This window comes from Vespula vulgaris, chromosome 18 (genome assembly GCF_905475345.1).
Source record: "Vespula vulgaris chromosome 18, iyVesVulg1.1, whole genome shotgun sequence".
In the NCBI taxonomy this organism is placed as follows: Eukaryota; Metazoa; Arthropoda; class Insecta; order Hymenoptera; family Vespidae; genus Vespula; species Vespula vulgaris.
In genome coordinates this window covers 2980199-3000395 of record NC_066603.1, presented here as the reverse complement: position 1 = coordinate 3000395, position 20197 = coordinate 2980199, and the positions used below count along the sequence as shown (strand labels likewise).

Genomic DNA, 20197 nt, shown 5'->3' with positions numbered 1-20197 from the left:
CCCTGCGCATGTTACTTGATTCCATTGACTAAAATTTAGCAAAGAAAGAAAGTGAAACTAAATAGATGTGCAGTGTGAAGTGAATGTGTCGTAATATTTGTCGAGTAAGGCATACTGAGTACATATTCTCATGACAAATCACGTGCGATCAAGAATGCAATAATAAAATTTGCTTTTGTATCCTTTCGCTTGTTATACAAGTACGTATAAAAATTCAAAACAATTTATAATCATCTTAAATAATATTCAAAAATAAAATATCATCTTATGTTCAAGTATTGTAAATGATTATTTATTTCATGTAATGTTTAAAACAGATGCACTATATACTTGCCAATGACCCAGATAGGTTATACCATTATGATACCTGACCTAAATTTTCCTGCTTACAATTATACTAAGAAGTACTATGTCTGCTTCATTGTTTAATACATTCGCTCGAAGAGTTTACAATGGAATGGAATGGCTCTAGAGAAATGGAGGAACGGAGGTGCATTGCTGATACAGGGAAAACATTAAGAAAATATGGAAGTACAGCTAAACATATGACGAGAGCAGAGAGCTTAATAAAGCATATTGTTGTGTCTACGGATACACTTCAAGGAATTGCGTTAAAGTATGGTGTTACAGTATGTATTTCAAAATTTCATGTTGACTAATATTGTTATGAATATGAATTCATTCAATTCTTTAATACTTTTATTATAGACAGAACAAATAAGAAGAGTTAATCGACTGTGGGCATCAGATAGTTTATTTTTACGAGAATATCTTCTTATACCCGTTAGTACAGACAGTCCATTAGCTTCGTCTGTTGAATGTGCTGCGTACAATGATTCAGAATGTAATTCTACTCAAAATGCAAGTAAATTTTATAATTATGATTTAATATTAATGTACCTGTGTATATATATAATATTTAAAATCTCATTGTTATATTGTCTTTAACTTGTGTATAATTTAACTAAGACTATATTAATTTATAGATATCTAGTCCATCCGTAATATCACCATTAGATGATGAAAGTTCAGCTGATGACTTTTTAGCTAAAATGGATACTTGTATAGCTAATGTTAAAAAAGAAATTAAACGTACTCAAGGGAGTAGTGAGTAAGTTGATATGATAGTAACATAAAAGTTTTGTTTTTTACCATTGAAATATTTTATATATATATATATATATATCTAAATGTTTTTTATGTTTTAGATTCTGTAATGAAGGTAATGATACTTATGTGCAACAACGAAGAACATCTAATAAATTTAAAGATTCACTTCCTTCAAATACACATATATCAGCCCATTCATCAGAATTAAGGCTGTCATCCTCTAGTGATATGCAAAATTTTCCAACTGCTGTAGTTATGACCCAGGGAAGAAAAGTAAAAACGTCATTACAAAGACTTCAACAGCAACAGGATGAAATATTCCAATTGTAGCATCTAAGTCTTATTCATGTATAATATTTTACAATTCAGCAGATGTTATTAAAGACCTTGCTGAAAAGAGCACTCTAGGTATCAATGTGTACAAAACATTTCTTTATTTGACATAAGTTATTCTAAAATTAATATCTTCATTGAGTCTTTGACACTTACTCCATCTCATCTGATAGAAATTATCGATATTACATATGAAGGACATCATTAGATTATTTTTTTTTATATTCGGTTACAAGTAACTTTGAAGACTATGAATCAATCAGCTTTGTCCGACCAAATACTTTGAATTCTTAGTATGGACCATATGTGCCTTTGATATATACTTGTACACATTATACAATAATTCTGTTGTTATTCTCTTAAAGTATGTAAATAAATACTACATCTTGTTACATACATTGTAATGTGTACCAACAGGCGAGTAGCAATTGATATTGCATAAAATATTGGATTTCTCATCAAAAGGCACACTATCATATACGACACATTTACAGCGAAATAAAGACAATATATAGTTTCAATAGGAACTATTGGTAGTTACAATGATTTTTCAAGATATAGTAAAATGATATCTATTGTAAAATCATTTTTTGTGCTATAATATTAGTCTTCCTCCTTATATTATTAGCATTGATCTCTATACAGTTATTTATATATAATATTGTTTAAATATTGAAAATTAAGCAATTTGATGTTGCATTATATGTAAACTTGAATTTTACTTGATAATGTTAAAATATAGCTAAAAAAAATACTGCCAAGAATCAAACACAAATATATTGGTAGTATTTAATGTTCTTCTGTTAAATTTGTTATAATTCTATTATTCTATGTAAAGTTATGTTAAATTTTATAAATGTATAGAAAATTTATGTGAAAAATTATTGATTTAAATCTTTTGTTACTATAAGCAGCACAAATTGAAATAATTCTTGTAAGTTACATATTATGTCACAATTATTGCATTTATTGATTTATAATTTATGTACAAATAGTTATTTTTATTTTCATTTATTTTCAATAACAATTTTTTTACATTCTATATAAAACTATAAAAATTGTTATTTTTGCCACTAAAACATTTCAACAATATTTTCATCTTATTAATTGTTCACTTATGATCACTAAAAAATGTCAGTACTTTACTGTAATGAAATTATTATGTGACAAATTATAAACTGCAAAATTATTATTTATCCAAAAATTATTATTTAGTTAAACAAGAAACAAGATTATTAAATTTCATTATGATTGTTAATAACATGCTTTAAGAGACAACAGAATACTTATATCTTTTGTTATTATTTCTTTTAAATACATACAATAGAACACTTGTATCTATTAATATATTCTAAAGAAAAATTAAATTATTTTGTTTTTGCAAATATAAATATAGTAGAACAGATTTTGAGAAAGTTATTTAGTAATTTTTGGAAACAAAATGAAAAAGAAAAGATCTGCAATTCTTTAATGTCCTTTAAGTATGTAATCTTTTTCATAAAATTAGTTAGAATCATATTTACATTTTTGTTGATTTATAAGATAAAAATATAGAAGTAATATTTGTAACATTTTCATATAGAAATATTTTAGTTATAACATTAATAGCAATTTATAATTTTAAGGACTGCAAAGATGTTATATACATTTATTCACTATCTATGGTGTAGCTGATAAGTGTTGTGTGTATATATATATATACTTGTATCTATAAAACATAAACACTTGCAAATGCAAGTATATAATTTCTCTGTTATATACAACTTTGGACACTATGATAGCAGAATACTGATATTATTACAATCTTCCTATCTTAGTTAGCTTGGGAATTGCAATGCATCATTTCATTTGATGTAACGATTAAATAATAACTACAATAACAAAGATTAGAATAGTTAAGAAAATGTCCTATTATGTAATAACATCTGTAATTAATGCAAATACTTAAATTATTCAGAATATACCAAAATAAGAAAGATAAAATAATATGTTGAAAATATAATTATTTAAAATGCATGATGATAAGATGCCGATTTATAAATATTATAAGGAATTATAGATAATAATTTCATAATTTAAAGAATACAATGATAATAATGAACTTATTTTCTATTTTTACATGCATTCTGCTTGCTATGATGTAAACATATTTTTCCAAAGATTACAGAAAAAAACATTATAGTTTCAATAATACAATAAAGATATTTCATTCTCGTATATTGCAATTATAAATTAAAACATACCTTCATTTGTTACCATTTTTTTCCATTTTTAAAATTCTTTACTTAGATATCTCCAAATTCATCTTATTATATTTCTTAGTCAATGCATATAATGCTTCATATCATTTAATACATCTAATTTGCTTTGAATCAGTCTAATAGGTGGTACTATGCATATACCACAATTACATTTTGTATCAATTATTAAATTAAATGATCCTAATCTAGTATTGCAAAATGGACAATTTAATCTTCCTTTTGTCCAGGATGTCTACAAAGATATATATACTTCATTAATCTTATAAATAACATATATATATATATATATATATATATATATATATATATATAAACTACTATTTTTTATGATGATTTATATGAAAATATGTAAGAAAAATTGATTTTACTTGATCTATTATTTCTTGTATCCATGTTGGCAAATTTTCCGTGGACATATACAAGAAATGTTCAATAAAATTGTCACCACATCCTGTATGTTCAATATTATTTTTATCTTCATTATGGGATGTAAGCAATGTAAAACTTTCGTTTTGAAAAAGATTTTTACGGCAATGTCTACACTTCACTTCGATCATTTTTAAAAATTATTAATTCAAAAGATATTTCGTAAATTTATAAGTTTATCTCAAATATTATAGGTTGAAGAACCTATCAACTGATCAATTTTAGCTCGTATGAAATTTCCCTTTTTAAGGTTATGTTGCCAATCTGATATATGACTTTCTATTATATATATATGATATATATGATATATATATGTATATATATGATTTATTTAATTTTTATTTTTTATTGGATAGCTCAAAAGACTGACATAAAATTTATTATAAACAGAAATGAGCATTAAGGTCTTTGCACTGTAAATATTTGTATTTTAATTTTAGTTATAATTCATAAATTAATGCATTTAAATTTGCTTATATATATATACAAATAAATATGTATATTTGGATTAATTTATCAACATATAATCATAATGATATTCAATAGCAGAATACTTGGATATAAAGTTTATTCATAATAATATAATAATACTCATAAAGATTTAGTCTTCACCAGCAGGTATTGCATCCTCTAACCTTTTAATAAATTTAACACGCAATTCAGTTATACTATCATTTTTCAACTGATCTTGAACAAACCAACACGCAACCTCCATTTGTACCATTTCACACGCACCTCTTAATATACCTGTTAATATATTACAATATTTTAGATTTAAACAATGATCTGGTAATTCTACGAATTCAGTTAATGGATTTGCTTCAAAGTATAAAGAAAATTCATCTCCTGCAGCACTCCAATTTGTAATTGTTGGGGTTATTCCAAGATACATTTTAAATCCAGTTTGAATTTTTTCAGATGTATCTCTGAAATCATAGCATCGCCCAGATCCAGTACGTGCTAAAAAATCTTCTATCAAACGAATTCCCATATTATATCCCATTCTATCTAATTGTTTATTAACTTCTTCTACATTTTCATAATCTTTGAGTAATTGGGCAACAAGAGCTCCATAAGTTAATGTGAATAATTCAGAATTCTGTGAAATATAAAAATAAGAAAGTTTCTCACAATGTTATAATCATAAAGATAAAAGTATCATATGAAAAGGAAAGAATTTTCCCTAACTCTTTTATCTTTATAAATTTATCTAATGTAATCTTAAATGAAAGTATTAATTTTAAGAATTCCAAATATACATTATTTAATAAATAAAAGGTTAACATGCAGGTTAACTTACAACTTTTTTCGCTTCAAGTTTTGTTCCTGTTCGAGACATCACGTTGTTGTATAAATGACACTTTACAACTGTTTAAATACTCCAATTCTTGAACTATTTAACCTTAAATAAATGATTTAAAACTTATGTATCCAAACTTTGTTTACAGTAGTATTACAATATATTATGGTTTTTGAAACATGACATATTGTTATATATCAATAAACAGAAATCGTGGAAATTATTAAATAGGGTACATTGACGGCCATAAATGACGTACAGTTTCTTCTCAAACGATTGAGTTTTTCTTTATGAATTTAGTTACAGCGATGGTCGCTAGACACCAGCACTTATATTATTCGCTCTCTTTTTTTAATTCGATGAACTTCATACTTATCATGTGTTCCTATCATTAAAACTATTCACTAGCTTTTGCTCGTAGCGTATGTAATTTCAGTTGCAGATATGGACAAATTATGAATTCAAGTACAAAAAAGGAATGCTGTCGTTGCTATGTACTTATCGTTTCGTTATACAATATAAGCTTGCATAAGTTATACCTATCTCTCAAGTATAATATAATGAAGTTTAGTGCGTGAGAAAAATTGTTGTACATAAATAATACATAAATTTTGCATAAATTTTTGAAAGTGATAGTACATCTAATAAAAGTAAAAAACGCAGATTATACTACTTCGAAGATAAATTGTTTGAAAAGTGTTTGTTAGTAATCATAAAAATTTTATATTTTTTGATCCTAGTTATAAACTAGCTATATATATAGCTAAGTTTATTTAAACAGCCATTAGTTCAATAGATTTTGATCCGTTTGCTTCTTTTTTCATTTATTTTAATGTATCTTGAAAATTTGCATTGGTTTGACATAATAAATGCCTAATATAATATTAGATAAGAATTAATAAGAAGAAATGAAGCAGTTTGTTGTTTCCGCTTATAAATTTATTTTTTGTACGTTTAACTTCCGATTCTATTAATTCTGCAACTTCAAGAGATATCGTGTCAATCAAGAGGCAATCAAGAGTCAATCAAGAGTATTGTACGTGGATACTTTTCTATAACAAGTTTCTTATTTATTTTTGTATTCAATAAATATAAATTATATTGTTAATAAGTTTAAAAGAAAGCCTTGGTATAAAAATTTTGTTATATTCTGTCGAACGTAATATTTAGTGCAATTAATTATATATGGAAAAAGTGAAAGTAATTGTTAAAAAATGATAATTCTGTCTGTATATTATCATTCTTTTAAAAGTAATATAAATCTCAATCGCGTTCAAGATCTTTCGAAATAAAATGCGAAAAACTCGATATCAACCACGAGATATATTTATCTAATCGAAAAATAGAAAAGAATCGTTTTACATTTCATCCAATCGAAAACTTATATTCTCCCATATAAAAATTTAGATCGATATTTGTTCAATACGATTCATTTTAAATCGATAATATCACGAGATATCTAATCGAAAAGTGGTCAAGAACCATTCTATATTCCATCTTATCGAAAGATTTAATATTGTTTGTTATAAAAATTTAAATCTATGTATATTCGGGACAATTAATTTTGAATCGGTAATATTGCGAGATTTATTTATCTAATCAAAAGTTGTAAAGAATCGTTTCACATTTCATCTTATCGAAAGGTTTTATGTTTTCTTTTATATAAATTTAAATCAGTATGTGGTCAATGCAGTTGATGAATTGATAGTATTGCGAGATATATTTATCGAAAGATTTTATTCTTGTCGATTTTAAATCGATAATACTGTGAACTCTATTTCTTATATCTATACATTTAATTACGTCTTTGTATTTCGCGTTTAATTATTACGAATAAAACTCATATAAATTTCATTTTCAAATATCTTTAATAACTCCATATCTTAACTCGATATACTCTGTAACCAGATGTATTTCGTAACTTTTGTTGCATTACTTATATCGAAAATGATATCGCAAATATTAATTACTTTCTGTAATGTTATGAAAGTAAAAAACATGAGATATATTTAAGTGTGTTTCTCTCCATATGCACCTTTACCTCATTTACATTAGTGCAGTCTCCGTGCTTTCTACCATTGCCACTTTCTATTCGTTTCGTGATTTTAAATAACCTTAATAAAATAACTTCGGTAGAACTTGATTTTATAAGAAACTAAAGATATAAGAAAAGAAAAAATATATATAGGTATGTATATTACTTAGGAAATATAATGAATTTAATTTAACTTAACTTTAAAATAGTAAGAGGAAATGAAAAATTCTCGATTCTAATCTAAATAAATATTCTTTTTTCGTAACGCGTGACATACATTCTTAAGTACTCATTTCAATTTCGTGCATCTTGTTATAATGTACTTGTAGTGGCTTAAAAGGTCGTTTTGTTTGTTATTACAGGCACGCAACAAACTCTCATTCGACGTTTACCAATGTTGAAATATTAAATTACAATTATTCCGTATTTAATGCGTATTACGTGCTATGAAATGTTTAAGCGAATGTGCTATCGTTTAAATAATAGTTTGTTATAATTCGTGTATGTCATAAATTGTTTGAATAATTATGAAATAATCCCGTTATATAATTTAAGTATCTTCGTCTGGTAAGAAGCTTCGATGCTTACTCCTCGAAATACGAAAGAAAACTAATTCGATAACCTTAAAAGTAAGACGAAAAAATCGTTTTGTTTATTGTTATAGCCACACAACAAACTCTCGTTCGACGTTTACCTATGTTAAGATATTAAATTACAATTCTTCCGTATTTAATGCGTATTACGTGCTATGAAATGGTTAAGCGAATGAGCTATCGTGTAAATAATAGTTTGTTATAATTCGTGTATATTATAAATTGTTTCAATAATTATGAAAGAATCCCATTATATAATTTAAGTATCTTCGTCTGGTAAGGAGCTTCGATGCTTACTCCTCGAAATACGAAAGAAAACTAATTCGATAACCTTAAAAGTAAGACGAAAAAATCGTTTTGTTTATTGTTATAGCCACACAACAAACTCTCGTTCGACGTTTACCTATGTTAAGATATTAAATTACAATTCTTCCGTATTTAATGCGTATTACGTGCTATGAAATGGTTAAGCGAATGTGCTATCGTTTAAATAATAGTTTGTTATAATTCGTGTATATTATAAATTGTTTGAATAATTATGAAATAATCCCGTTTAAATAATTTAAGTATCTTCGTTTAGTAAGGAGCTTCGATGCTTACTCCTCGAAATGCGAAAGGAAACTGATTTGATAACTTTCAAAGTTAGACAAAAGGTTGTGTTGTTTATTATTATAGGAACACAACGAACTCTCGTTCGATATTTACATCTTCGATCTTGTATTATATATGTATATATAGGTTTATATTACAAACTCACAATTGTTGCTATAACCAGTGATGTAAATAATAACAAGCGTCCGGGAGACTTTAATAGTAATCGATGAGTCAGTCTTCTACCAGATTCCGACTTGTAAACGTGACAGCTTTCTTCTTTCGTACAGGGTAATTTAAATAATTTATACTTTTGATTATTTTATATTTATTTAAACAATATAAGACATGATTAATCGTAATAATTAATCATAATAATTGTTAGTAACAAGGTATTATTTTAGATAACTTCACATTATTTACTATTATTCTCTTTGATTATAAAAAACAAAAAAAAATAACAAATTGAAAATGTACTTTGTTATTTAAAAGTATTATTTGTATTTTATAAATCATGATTAGCTATAAGATACATTCAAATAGTTTCACAATAAGGAACATGTAATTATATGGGGTTTTACTAATTATATTTAGCTTTCGATCATTGCATTGAAATGACTTATTTTAATAGATACGTCCACTTTACCATTTTTTGTAAAATTGTTCAATGAATTTTATATAGGTTAGTGATATATTTCGTTTGATACAACCCTGGCTAGCAATGTTTCTGGAAAATAACAGTAGGAGGCACTTCAATACATTACCACCATTGGTCACGATACAAAATTTAGTTTATGGGGAAATTTGATATTCTGATTTATTTATTTTAAATAATAATTGTAATGTTTTATCATTATTAGTTATCATTTATTAAGAAAAGTTTCTTAATTAATTATTACTGAAAACTATCATTTTTTATTTTTAGTAATAATCAAAATTTATAACATTTGTAATGTGAGTTTAGAAAAGTGTTTGCGTCCATTCTTGTTATAGTCACAGGTTCAAATGCAACTGTCAGAAGAGCGGGATTCAGTAAATTTGTTTAGTTGGACCGTAATACTCAGTTTCTTCTTTATTGGTTTTATTTAAAATAGTTCTGCATAATTTGTTAAAATGTCTCATAATGTCTCCAAATCTAGTCCACATGGATTTTGCGATGCAATATTTTCTATGTCACCAATAAAATTCGACAAAGAAAACAAGTCTCCAGCAAAAGAAGTGTAAGTCAATTGTTGTTATCATTTTTATCAATGAAGAGTATAATTTTATTTATTTAAAATTATTTTTATTTATTATTCTTATATATTTATAAGTTTTATGATTGTTTTAAATGTTCGTATGTCGAAGATTTGTACAATAGTATTATTATCTATTGTATTTAAAAATTGTATTTTATAGATCAAGAGCATCACACCGTAATATATTTGCTGAATCACCTACAATAAAAAACCAAAATAAAACAAAACAATTATTATATAAGAAACATAAGTTATATACAAGAAATGAGATTTCTCAATTTCTTGATCCATTAAAGAGATCATCTAATGTTGATGATAAACATTCTAGATCTACAAATACATTACAAAACAATGATTCTTTCATATCCGGTAATATAGTGAAAACTCCATTAAAAACAGAATCAGTATCCAGATTATCTGATAATAAAGCTGTTTCTGGATATTTATATACACCAAAGCAGCATAGAACATGTTTAACTCCACGTAATACAAAGATGAATATATTATCTACTTCTAAGACTCCTACAAAAAGATATTTCAGTGATCACAATCTATCACAAGCGACCCCTGATTGTTTTAGTAAAGTACATCTTGAAACACCTAGTATTAAATTTAATGATGTTGGTATAGATGAAGCTATTGAAGGTGAAAATAGTAATTTGACAGTGGGTATACGTGTAAGACCTTTGAATTTAAAGTAAGTCAGTTTATTTAATTTTCGTAGTTTCTTTTATTTTCATATTTCCTTGTATAGTAATTTCATAGAATAATGAAAATAATATATCTCTTATTATTTTGTGGGTAATATGTTAATGTTATTATTATTACAGAGAATTAAGTGAGATAAAAATTGCTTCAGTTATAAATATTGATGGTCAAAACATTAGTGTAGATTGTGAAACATCACTACATAGATTTACATATGATCATTGTTTTGCTTCTTACTCTGATTCGTCAATGCCTAAACATGCTAGTCAAGAAGTTATTTTTAATACTATGGTACTACCATTAGTGCAAAATGCATTCGAAGGTTACAACGTATGCCTGTTTGCATATGGTCAAACAGGATCTGGTAAAAGTTATAGCATGATGGGTATTGAATCTTCTCAAGAAAATTCTGTAGGTCTTGATAAAGAGGCTGGTATCATACCACGATTTTGCCAAGAAATATTTACACAAATACCCAGTAATAAAAATTTTAAGACAACAGTAGAGATAAGTTATTTTGAAATTTACAACGAGAAAATACATGATCTTCTAGCAAGTGCTAGCAATGGAGATAAAAGGACAGCTCTTAAAGTTAGAGAGCATCCAGTTTTTGGACCTTATATTGTAGATTTAAGTCAGCATTGTATAAAAAATTATAAAGACTTACAGGTACTTGTACAAAATTCTATAGCAATAGATATAAAATTCCTAATCAAAAACGTATATATATCAAAACTTAATAACACTTCGAAATTTGTAAAATGTTATATTCCTTTTAGATTTGGTTGAAAGTAGGTAATTCTCAGAGAGCAACAGCAGCAACTGGTATGAATGAAAAAAGTTCACGATCGCATAGTATTTTCAGTATTATATTAACTCAAACACAATTGAATGATTTGAAATGTGCATCCACTGATGCAAGTCGTCGTAGTAAAATAAATTTAGTTGACCTAGCAGGTAGTGAAAGATTAAGTCAAACCTGTGCCAGTGGAAATAGGTTAAGGGTATGTATATGTATATATATATGTGTGTGTGCATGTGCATGTGTGAGTAAAATGATCAAACATTTAGAACTTATACTATTTTTCTTATCAGGAAGGTGTATCTATTAATAAATCTCTTCTTACCTTGGGGAAGGTGATCGCATCACTTGCAGAAAACACAAACAATCGCAAACGAGGTTTTGTTCCATATCGTGAATCTGTTCTAACGTGGCTACTAAAAGTGAGTAAATTTTCTAATTCTTATCCATAAAAAAGTTCCATTACTTTCATGGAAAAATGAATATCAACTTATTGATTATCTTAATCCTCTATAATGCCATGTAATTGAAATCATTTATACATATATATGTATATATGTATATCTGATTTTCTAAGTCTTATTTCATTTTATTGCCACAAAATAAATAAAATAATTATTACTTTAATATATAAACAAAATAACTCTTATTTGGTTTTTCATTATTAATTGTTAAGTATAATTTATATTTATTATATATTATAATTATATTAATATAAATAATACTATAACTTTCACTTTACATAACTTTTTTTTAGACAAAAATTGAAGTTATAAAGGGCTAAAAAAGATAATCGTGTTTTGATTTCATTTACTTCATCGACCTTATCATATATTTCTTAAGAACATATCTACTAAGCTGACGATATTAACAACACATCGTGGACGTCAGTTTAGCGTTAGTCAACATCGACTGACAATAAGACGAATGATGGTACGTGAGCGGACTCACGTAAGTTCGTTCGAACCTTTTACGTACTTTCTCGTTTGTTGCCTTGCCTTAATGGGTCCACAGATGGTCCACTATCATGCATATGCATATACATATACATACATATATATATAGAAATGTTTTTATGTTTCAAATCGATATGATAAGAAATAAAATTATTTTTTTATCTTTGCCAGGGTATATATGCCATTGTCTATAAAAATATAGATAAATTATATTCCAATATTTTTAATGATAAACATCATTATATCGATAATATCCCAATATTATCAGAGTCTGAAAACCATCATAATAATCATATTGTGCTTCATTCGAATATTATATTGAATATACAGAGAACTGTAAATGGAAACACGTGTCATACGACACGTTCGTCCTTGGGCTATGCTTTGTGTTATAAATATAACCTTAAACTCAAAATTTATAAAAAAAATTTTTAGAATTTATAACAATCAATATATAAATGAAATAACCTCAAATGTTTGAATAACGTGTTTAATATTTATTATTTATTTATATATATTTATTACAATATATATATATATATATATATATATATAATTCATTAAATCGCAAATACAACATGCATATGGTGTATTATGAGTTTTATATAATTACGTCGTTAAAAATTTAATTTTTTGTATATGTAATAACGATGTTAAATGCGAAAAATTAAATATTTTTCTTTCTTCTTTCACAAAATGTGAAATATGTATATAAAACTCTTCGAGAATACATAAAAAATTTAGATATTTTTTCTAATTTCCTTACAAATAGAAGTTTAATGGAATATTTCAAAATGGCCACAAGATACTATAATATATATAATTGTAGAAAAATTATTAGCTATTTTAAATTCGTTATTATTGTCGAGAATAGTAATCAGATGATTGCAATTGTTATGATTCATCGAAAAAGGGACAAAACTTTACATATTTGTACTGATCATTACTCATTCAGTCTTGTATAGTATTCTACATCAAATATTATAGTTAGGAGAAATTTGAAGTTTCGTTTCGAATACTTTAATGATAACAAAAAAGTTAAACTTGGCACAAAATGATTGCTTCTATATTTGTATAGAATATTAACATGATCATGTTAACTGATATAACTAATTTATATGAATGAATGTGTGTATGTATGCGCGTATGTATGTGTATAGTTGAATAAGCTAGTTGACAATGCAAGAATAAGATAATGTGAAAATGACAAGGTTATGTAATCTTATATTTTAAATTTACGATAAGATAAAGAGAAAAAAGTTTGCAAATGAGAAAATAATACGCTTTTTTTTTATCTACATATATGATTAACTTTCTTTCTCTTTCTTTCTCCTTTTTTTGCGAAGAAAAAATCTTAATACGAACATAATGGACGGCACAAATACCTTAAGGAGTTTCACTCTTGTGTCATGCATTTATTTGCAAGCTTTTCTTTCGTTTCGCATAACCTCTGATCGTTTCCAGTAAACGATACATTACTGTCATGGGTTTTATCAATTAATTCTTTTTTTTCATTCGTTATCGTTTTATTTTCCTCTTCCTCGATTTCTTCAATTTCTTCATGAATTTCTTGACAAGAACTTCTTCGTGATTTTTCCCTTATATAAAGAGCAAGACTTCGTCGTTTGTTTTCACGACACAAATGACAGTTCTTCGTAATCTGTTTTCTTTGTTGATAATATTCCTGTGATGGTTTTTGTTGGAGACGTTGACTTTTCGATGATTGTTCTAAAAAAGAAAGGGGAAAAAAAAAGAAAATAACTAAAATAAAAAAGATTAAAATAGAAGTTATTTATCTTCGGGATATATTTAATAACAGACTTTTGTGCCGCTTTTACTACGAGACTTAGCGAGAAAACCGGTTTTTTGATATCTATCTGTAAAATAGCATTAGGTTAGAGTGCATGATCTCTCTACGTAGAAACTAGATTATATTATACATTGAATATACATAAATACATATATATATATATATATATATATATATATATATATATATATTTGATCAATTTTCAATACGATTTTCATTATCGTGAAATTTTGGATGATATTATCCGTCGGTAAATTACCATCGTATATGACCTTATCACCTTATCATAGGAGGAAGAATAATAATTAGTTTTTTAAACTAGGAAAAAAGGTTAAAAATTGAAATTTTGATGAGTTTATGACATGTTTATAAATTAACGAATATAGGACAATTTTTTTTCCTGTAAAACTGTTTTAATTAGTTTCATGATAATAGTGTTGCATTAAGTTGAAATAATAGATGTGCGTGCGTGCGTGTATGGTGTATGTGCGCGCGCACACACACACACTATGTCGAGGACAACCAATTTTGTTTTTCTGTTGAGAGATCTATTTTTAGAACGCATAACAGTCTCCACTTTGCATATAACAGAATCCTCTCGTCGAACGGTCCATGCATACCTTTTTATTGCACATTCTTATTTTTTTTATTTCGTCGTAATAGATCATTCCTATTTTTACATATTTTTGTTTATAAAAATTTCTTGTTTTTTCTTAATCATTGTATTGCAACAAAAAATTAGATCAGGAAACTATATTTATGAAACTTTTAACTCTATTTCTAGGTTAGAATTGCTTGTAATTAACACTTCCTGTTCTTTCCGTAACAATTGCATTTGATTGATACACAAAAAATCAACTATGAAACATTTCATCGATATCCTCTGATATTTGAATATAAAACTTTTTATTCGTCTATAATATGTTAAAGTACTCATTAAATGTTATACAAAGCAATTACATATATATTACCAAGTAATCTTGGCAATGAACAATGTAGTGATTTAATAAGAGTATTCAGCTTCTTTTTAACGTCAACTAATTGATAACAGTAATGATGAATAAATAATACTTCATGTGGTTAAAAAAAAAAAAAGAAAAATGTAAGTATTTTGCAGTTATTTACGCATAATGATTAGTGTATATGGTGTATTAACGATGATGGATACATTACCCATCGATTACGTAATTTAAAAATTTATTTTAGACTGAGCATATAGATGTATTTAAGAAAAAAAAGAAAAAGGTGTGAAACAAGTGTCCTATCAGATAATATTGTATAACAAAGATACGAAACAAGTTACTCTCTTGGTAAATTATATGCAAATCAATAAAACGTTAAAACGAATCTTATCAACACACAATTTATAACTTTTAAATTACGTATCTTTATTTTCTAATCTATCAGTATACATTCCATTAGATAAAAAGAAAAGATTTCTACGTAGATATTATTCTCGAAAAGAAAGATGTATGTGTGGATGGGGGAATGTATATATGTATATATAAATAATGAAATTAAGCAATTGCAAGTGCAATTGTACGACGATGAATCGGTGACAAACACGAGCGCAATGTACCTTCGGTAAACAGGCCATCCAGAAATAGATTACGACGTGTATTACTATATGAAAAAGTACGGTAGTACGCACGATCAGTCACGTGACCCCTTCTCGGTAAACGGGTAAAGGAAAAAGATATAGAGAGTAGCATGAAATAGTGAGAGAAAGAGAGAGAGGGAAAAAGAGAAAATGAATGAGTGAGAGAGAGAGAGAGAGAGAGAGAGAGAGAGAGAGAGAGAGAGAGAATGAGTGACAGAGATAAAGAAAATGAGTAAGAGAGATAGAATGAAGGTAAGACGCAAAAATGAAAGGTCAGCATAATATTAGATCGTAATAGTTTCTCATTTTCGTCGATTATGCAATATTTTGATCATTTTCGACCAACTGAACGCAAATAACTCTCTTGATATTATTTTTAGAAGCATTGTACATATCTAATTGTATATGTGTTCGAAATTTTGCGCGTAATCCTTTATTAATTTGGAAATCATGCGTTTTATGGTATTTAGATAAGACTAATGATGTGGTGAAAAGAATTTATTATTATTATTATTATTATTATTATTATTATTATTATTATTATTATAAATGCACATAATGCAAATAACAATTAAACTAATAATCAGATCACAGAGTTGAATATTATTTAAGTATTGATAGACTAATATGACAAAAGATCAAGTGTATTAATGGAATTTAATTTTAATTAGACCTTAAATAATAATAACAACAACAACAATAACAATAATAATGATAGTAGTAGTAGTAGTAGTAGTAATAGTAGGCACGAAAATGATTGCATTTAGTCGAGAAAAAGTACTTATTTTATGAAGTCATAACTTTCCAATATTTTGAAAGAGAAAATAGATTGATCGTTTTCTCTCTTTACTTTTGTTTTTTTTCTCGTTTAATATTCCCATATTTATATAATTAAGTTTTGAATGCATGAAAAGACAAGATAATAAAAACAAAAACAAGAACAACAATAATACTACTAATGATAATAGTAAATGATAAAAATATTTTAAAGAAAAAAATATTGTTAACTTTCTTGGTTTATTTTATATATATATATATATTTTTTTTTATCATCTAGGACATGTAAGATATATAATTCGTCATTTATTCAGCCGTCTATCTTTTTATATAATAATAACCGAATTAATTTCATTTATTTTCTAATTCGTGTTAAAAAAAATGCGGTTATCTTGAAAACTTCTGTTATTTATTATTTTATCTTTAACAAGTCTTATCGATTAGTAATTCTATTTTGTTTTTTTTTGTTATTCTTTCGTTATTTGTTTTGCATTTTATTTTTTATCCTTCTGTTTTTTTATTTTTCAAAAATACTTTTTCGAGTGCATTTTACTTTATTATCTATATTAAACCAATAAACAATAACTGAAGTGCTGCGATTTCGTTTTCAAGTTTCGATTGGAACGATATCGATTAGAGATAACCAATTGTTATGTATTATTAATACTACTCGTTTATCTTTCAAGAATGCCAATAGATAAATATTACTATTTATTGCGTTAGAATGTTAAAATTTTTTTATTAGTATTTTAAATCAATAGTTATTATTATCACTAGTATTTATAATAAAATAATCAGTATGTACTATAAGTACTTATTTTTACACCAATTAATACAAAAGTTTTTAGTATATTAATTAAAATATTTCTAAATATAATAATTTATCAGTATTTTAAATAATACTTTAAGTAACACATTTAAGTAACATAGACGCAACCCTGACACTTAATTATTTATACTGATAACTTATATTACGTACTGATATTTTACTATAAACACTTACCATATTTGCATAATAAAACTACTGAGCAAATAAATAGAAAATAAAATAGATAAAATAGATCAGATGAACATTAAAAAATTTAAATATCAACATGGAAATCTTGATACTTCTTTTTTGTTACTTCTTTTTGACACGTTACATCTACTTCGTCCGGAAATTATATGTCATTGTTCTAGAATAGACATTGGAATGTATAAATATCACGTTGAAATAATACAATAGCTTTTAGAAAAGGAAAACGATATCTCGTTGTAGGAGATAATAAAAAATAAAAGAAATGTAAGAAAAAAAGATTTGAGTGATACAAACGGAAGAGAAAGAGAATTTATAAGACAAATGATATTATTGTTTTTGCAGTAATCCTATCAATGGCAACATTATCTTTTCTATGTTTTTTTTATTTAATCTAATTAATAATACGATTATTGTAATGGAAATTTATCTATCGGAACGGAAAATGCAATAGTATATATTGTACAATATATTATATAACATAATGATACATACAGAATATACCATTCTAAAAAACATAATACATATAGTATTTACTGTATACTATATTTACTGTATACTAGTATTTACTATACTACATACTATACTATATTGTATATACATACATATTATATGCGAGGGTAATTTGACAAACTTACAGATATTTTTTCTTTTTCCTTTTTAGCATAAAAATTTCATTCTTAAAGCGAAACATTATAAAGTGAAAAATATAATATTTATATGTGTATGTTTACTATATACAAATTACTATTATTTAGATACTATAATATTAATATTATATATACATACTACAATTATGTGTGTGTGTGTGTGTGTGTGTGTGTGTATATATTGTAGAGTAACGATTTAGTAAATATTATGTTTTATAGTTATATATATGTATATGTATATATATATATCTTTTTTGATAGTTCATCTATTTCACTATCTTAATCACTATTTAATATTTGTACATATGTATATATATATATATGTATGTATGTATATATGTATGTATACATGTTTGCTTTGGCTAATTAATGACATTCGATCGTCACGCAATACGATTATCTATGTATATTATTTTCCAAGTGCAGTTAAGATATCATGTGATAATAGACAAACGCATGTATAAATGGATTGGAAATAGATGTCAATGTGCCAAAGTAAACGGTAATTTTGATTACATTTTATGATTCATCTGACTATCATTGTATTTTTATTGAATTATCAAAAAGAAATTATTTCTTACGATAATGATGGAACGACATGATTTATCACAAATTCGATAATAGATCAAAAAGTCCGCATAATTCAAATTATTTTATGTGATAATTATTATATATACATACCATGACCAAAATAATTCTTGTTCCAAGGTTGCTCGTAATCTTGATATAATGGGCTTCTAAACGATCCGTAGGTTAATACTTCAGGAATATAGACGAGATCCATTGTTATTATTTCTATGGAAAATTTATATCTTTGTTGCTAGTCTTTTTCTTTTGTTTTTGTTTGAGTTTTCTTTTGAAAATCTTCAAAGTAGAAGTTAGTTCATCATGTACAATTCTATTCTATTCTTTTTTTATTTTTTAAAAGCCGAGTTTCGCAAACATCGGAGTTTCGTTCTCTCTCTTTCTCTATTCTAGTATTACAATTAGCTTGTAATAATTAGCATAGTAAACTCAATGACATATTTCTTACTGATATTAACTCAAGGATATCGTTACGAAGTTAACAACTTCTTTTATTCTCTCTCTCTCTCTCTCTCTCTCTTTTATTCTTCTTTTAAAAATATATCTTCTATCTTTTTGTTTTGTCTATTAGACCAGCCAAGACAGTTTTGTGAGATTTTTCAATTCGTACAATAATTATTTTCTATGTATATTTTCTTTTATTTATATCGTATTTGATATTTTCGAATAACGATGATGTTTTTTTGATTGGAGTTACAATAATATGTTACTATGCTGCAATAGTTGAATAGTAAACAACGTAGGTAAGAACGTAGTTTCGATGATCACGAGAAACGTAAGATCTCCTCGAACGTCTTGTTTTAAACTGGCGGACCTCGTTGACGGCACGTATGTTTAGCCTATCGATCTCTCTATCTCTCTCTGTCTGTCTCTCCCTCTCTTTTTCTCTCTCGTTTCTCTATAGTTTTCCTCCCACCACTTCACTTTCCTATAACTTCCCTCTCACTCTTCTTAGCATCGTGTCTCCTTGTCCTTGATGATTTACCCCTTCCATTCATACGGGTGGTACCCGTACACTTGAAACATCGTTTTCTCTCTCGATGTCTACCTTTATAAACTTTGTAATTTTCTTTTCTTTTTTTTTCTTTTTTATTGATGTCACTGTCTACTTATATTTTTCTTTCTTTAATCGTTTCCCCTTTCTTCTTCTTTAATCGTTTTTGCATACGTTTTTATTTTTTAAATCGAGTCAGTCGAATTTCAGTTTCCATTTTTCTTCATACAAATTTTTAATTTAATTCGAGACAAATGTTCTGTTTGTTTTTAATTTTTTACATTCTTCAAATAGTTTTTTGTCTTAATAATTTTTGTATACTATCCTTTTCTCTTTTTTCTTTTTTTTTTAAGATCAATTGAATCGCAATAATTTTAACTTTTAGTTTTAATAACACATTTCAAAGTTAATTC

The 20197-nt window shown here is 26.2% G+C and overlaps 5 protein-coding genes across 5 annotated transcripts in view; 2 read left to right on the top strand and 3 right to left on the bottom strand.

The window, feature by feature from the left end:
* The first annotated feature begins 50 nt into the window (after nucleotides 1–50).
* Nucleotides 51–1513, top strand: LOC127070468 (lysM and putative peptidoglycan-binding domain-containing protein 2). The gene is made up of 5 exons (XM_051008495.1): nucleotides 51–200; nucleotides 318–629; nucleotides 709–861; nucleotides 987–1111; nucleotides 1209–1513. The coding sequence occupies exons 2-5, from the start codon at nucleotides 453–455 to the stop codon at nucleotides 1438–1440; spliced, it is 687 nt and encodes a 228-aa protein (XP_050864452.1). The 5' UTR covers nucleotides 51–200; nucleotides 318–452; the 3' UTR covers nucleotides 1441–1513.
* A 1277-nt stretch (nucleotides 1514–2790) lies between these two features.
* LOC127070472 (E3 ubiquitin-protein ligase RNF180-like) lies at nucleotides 2791–4310 on the bottom strand. Its single transcript, XM_051008500.1, has 2 exons — nucleotides 4073–4310; nucleotides 2791–3936 (listed from the first exon to the last, which is right to left on the bottom strand). The coding sequence occupies exons 1-2, from the start codon at nucleotides 4259–4261 to the stop codon at nucleotides 3766–3768; spliced, it is 360 nt and encodes a 119-aa protein (XP_050864457.1). The 5' UTR covers nucleotides 4262–4310; the 3' UTR covers nucleotides 2791–3765.
* Nucleotides 4311–4681: 371 nt separating this feature from the next.
* On the bottom strand, nucleotides 4682–5736 carry LOC127070470 (trafficking protein particle complex subunit 3). The gene is made up of 2 exons (XM_051008497.1): nucleotides 5431–5736; nucleotides 4682–5229 (listed from the first exon to the last, which is right to left on the bottom strand). The coding sequence occupies exons 1-2, from the start codon at nucleotides 5467–5469 to the stop codon at nucleotides 4732–4734; spliced, it is 537 nt and encodes a 178-aa protein (XP_050864454.1). The 5' UTR covers nucleotides 5470–5736; the 3' UTR covers nucleotides 4682–4731.
* A 97-nt stretch (nucleotides 5737–5833) lies between these two features.
* The window catches only part of LOC127070475 (kinesin-like protein KIF14), a 24943-nt gene continuing 10579 nt past the window's right edge, over nucleotides 5834–20197 (top strand). The window contains exons 1-6 of the mRNA XM_051008503.1: nucleotides 5834–8940; nucleotides 9643–9869; nucleotides 10048–10584; nucleotides 10718–11264; nucleotides 11375–11599; nucleotides 11691–11819. Coding sequence (XP_050864460.1) covers nucleotides 9763–9869; nucleotides 10048–10584; nucleotides 10718–11264; nucleotides 11375–11599; nucleotides 11691–11819 — 1545 coding nt within the window. The 5' untranslated portion in view covers nucleotides 5834–8940; nucleotides 9643–9762. The remainder of the gene's footprint in view (nucleotides 8941–9642; nucleotides 9870–10047; nucleotides 10585–10717; nucleotides 11265–11374; nucleotides 11600–11690; nucleotides 11820–20197) is intronic.
* LOC127070471 (uncharacterized) lies at nucleotides 12935–20023 on the bottom strand. Its single transcript, XM_051008499.1, has 2 exons — nucleotides 18887–20023; nucleotides 12935–14081 (listed from the first exon to the last, which is right to left on the bottom strand). The coding sequence occupies exons 1-2, from the start codon at nucleotides 18987–18989 to the stop codon at nucleotides 13750–13752; spliced, it is 435 nt and encodes a 144-aa protein (XP_050864456.1). The 5' UTR covers nucleotides 18990–20023; the 3' UTR covers nucleotides 12935–13749.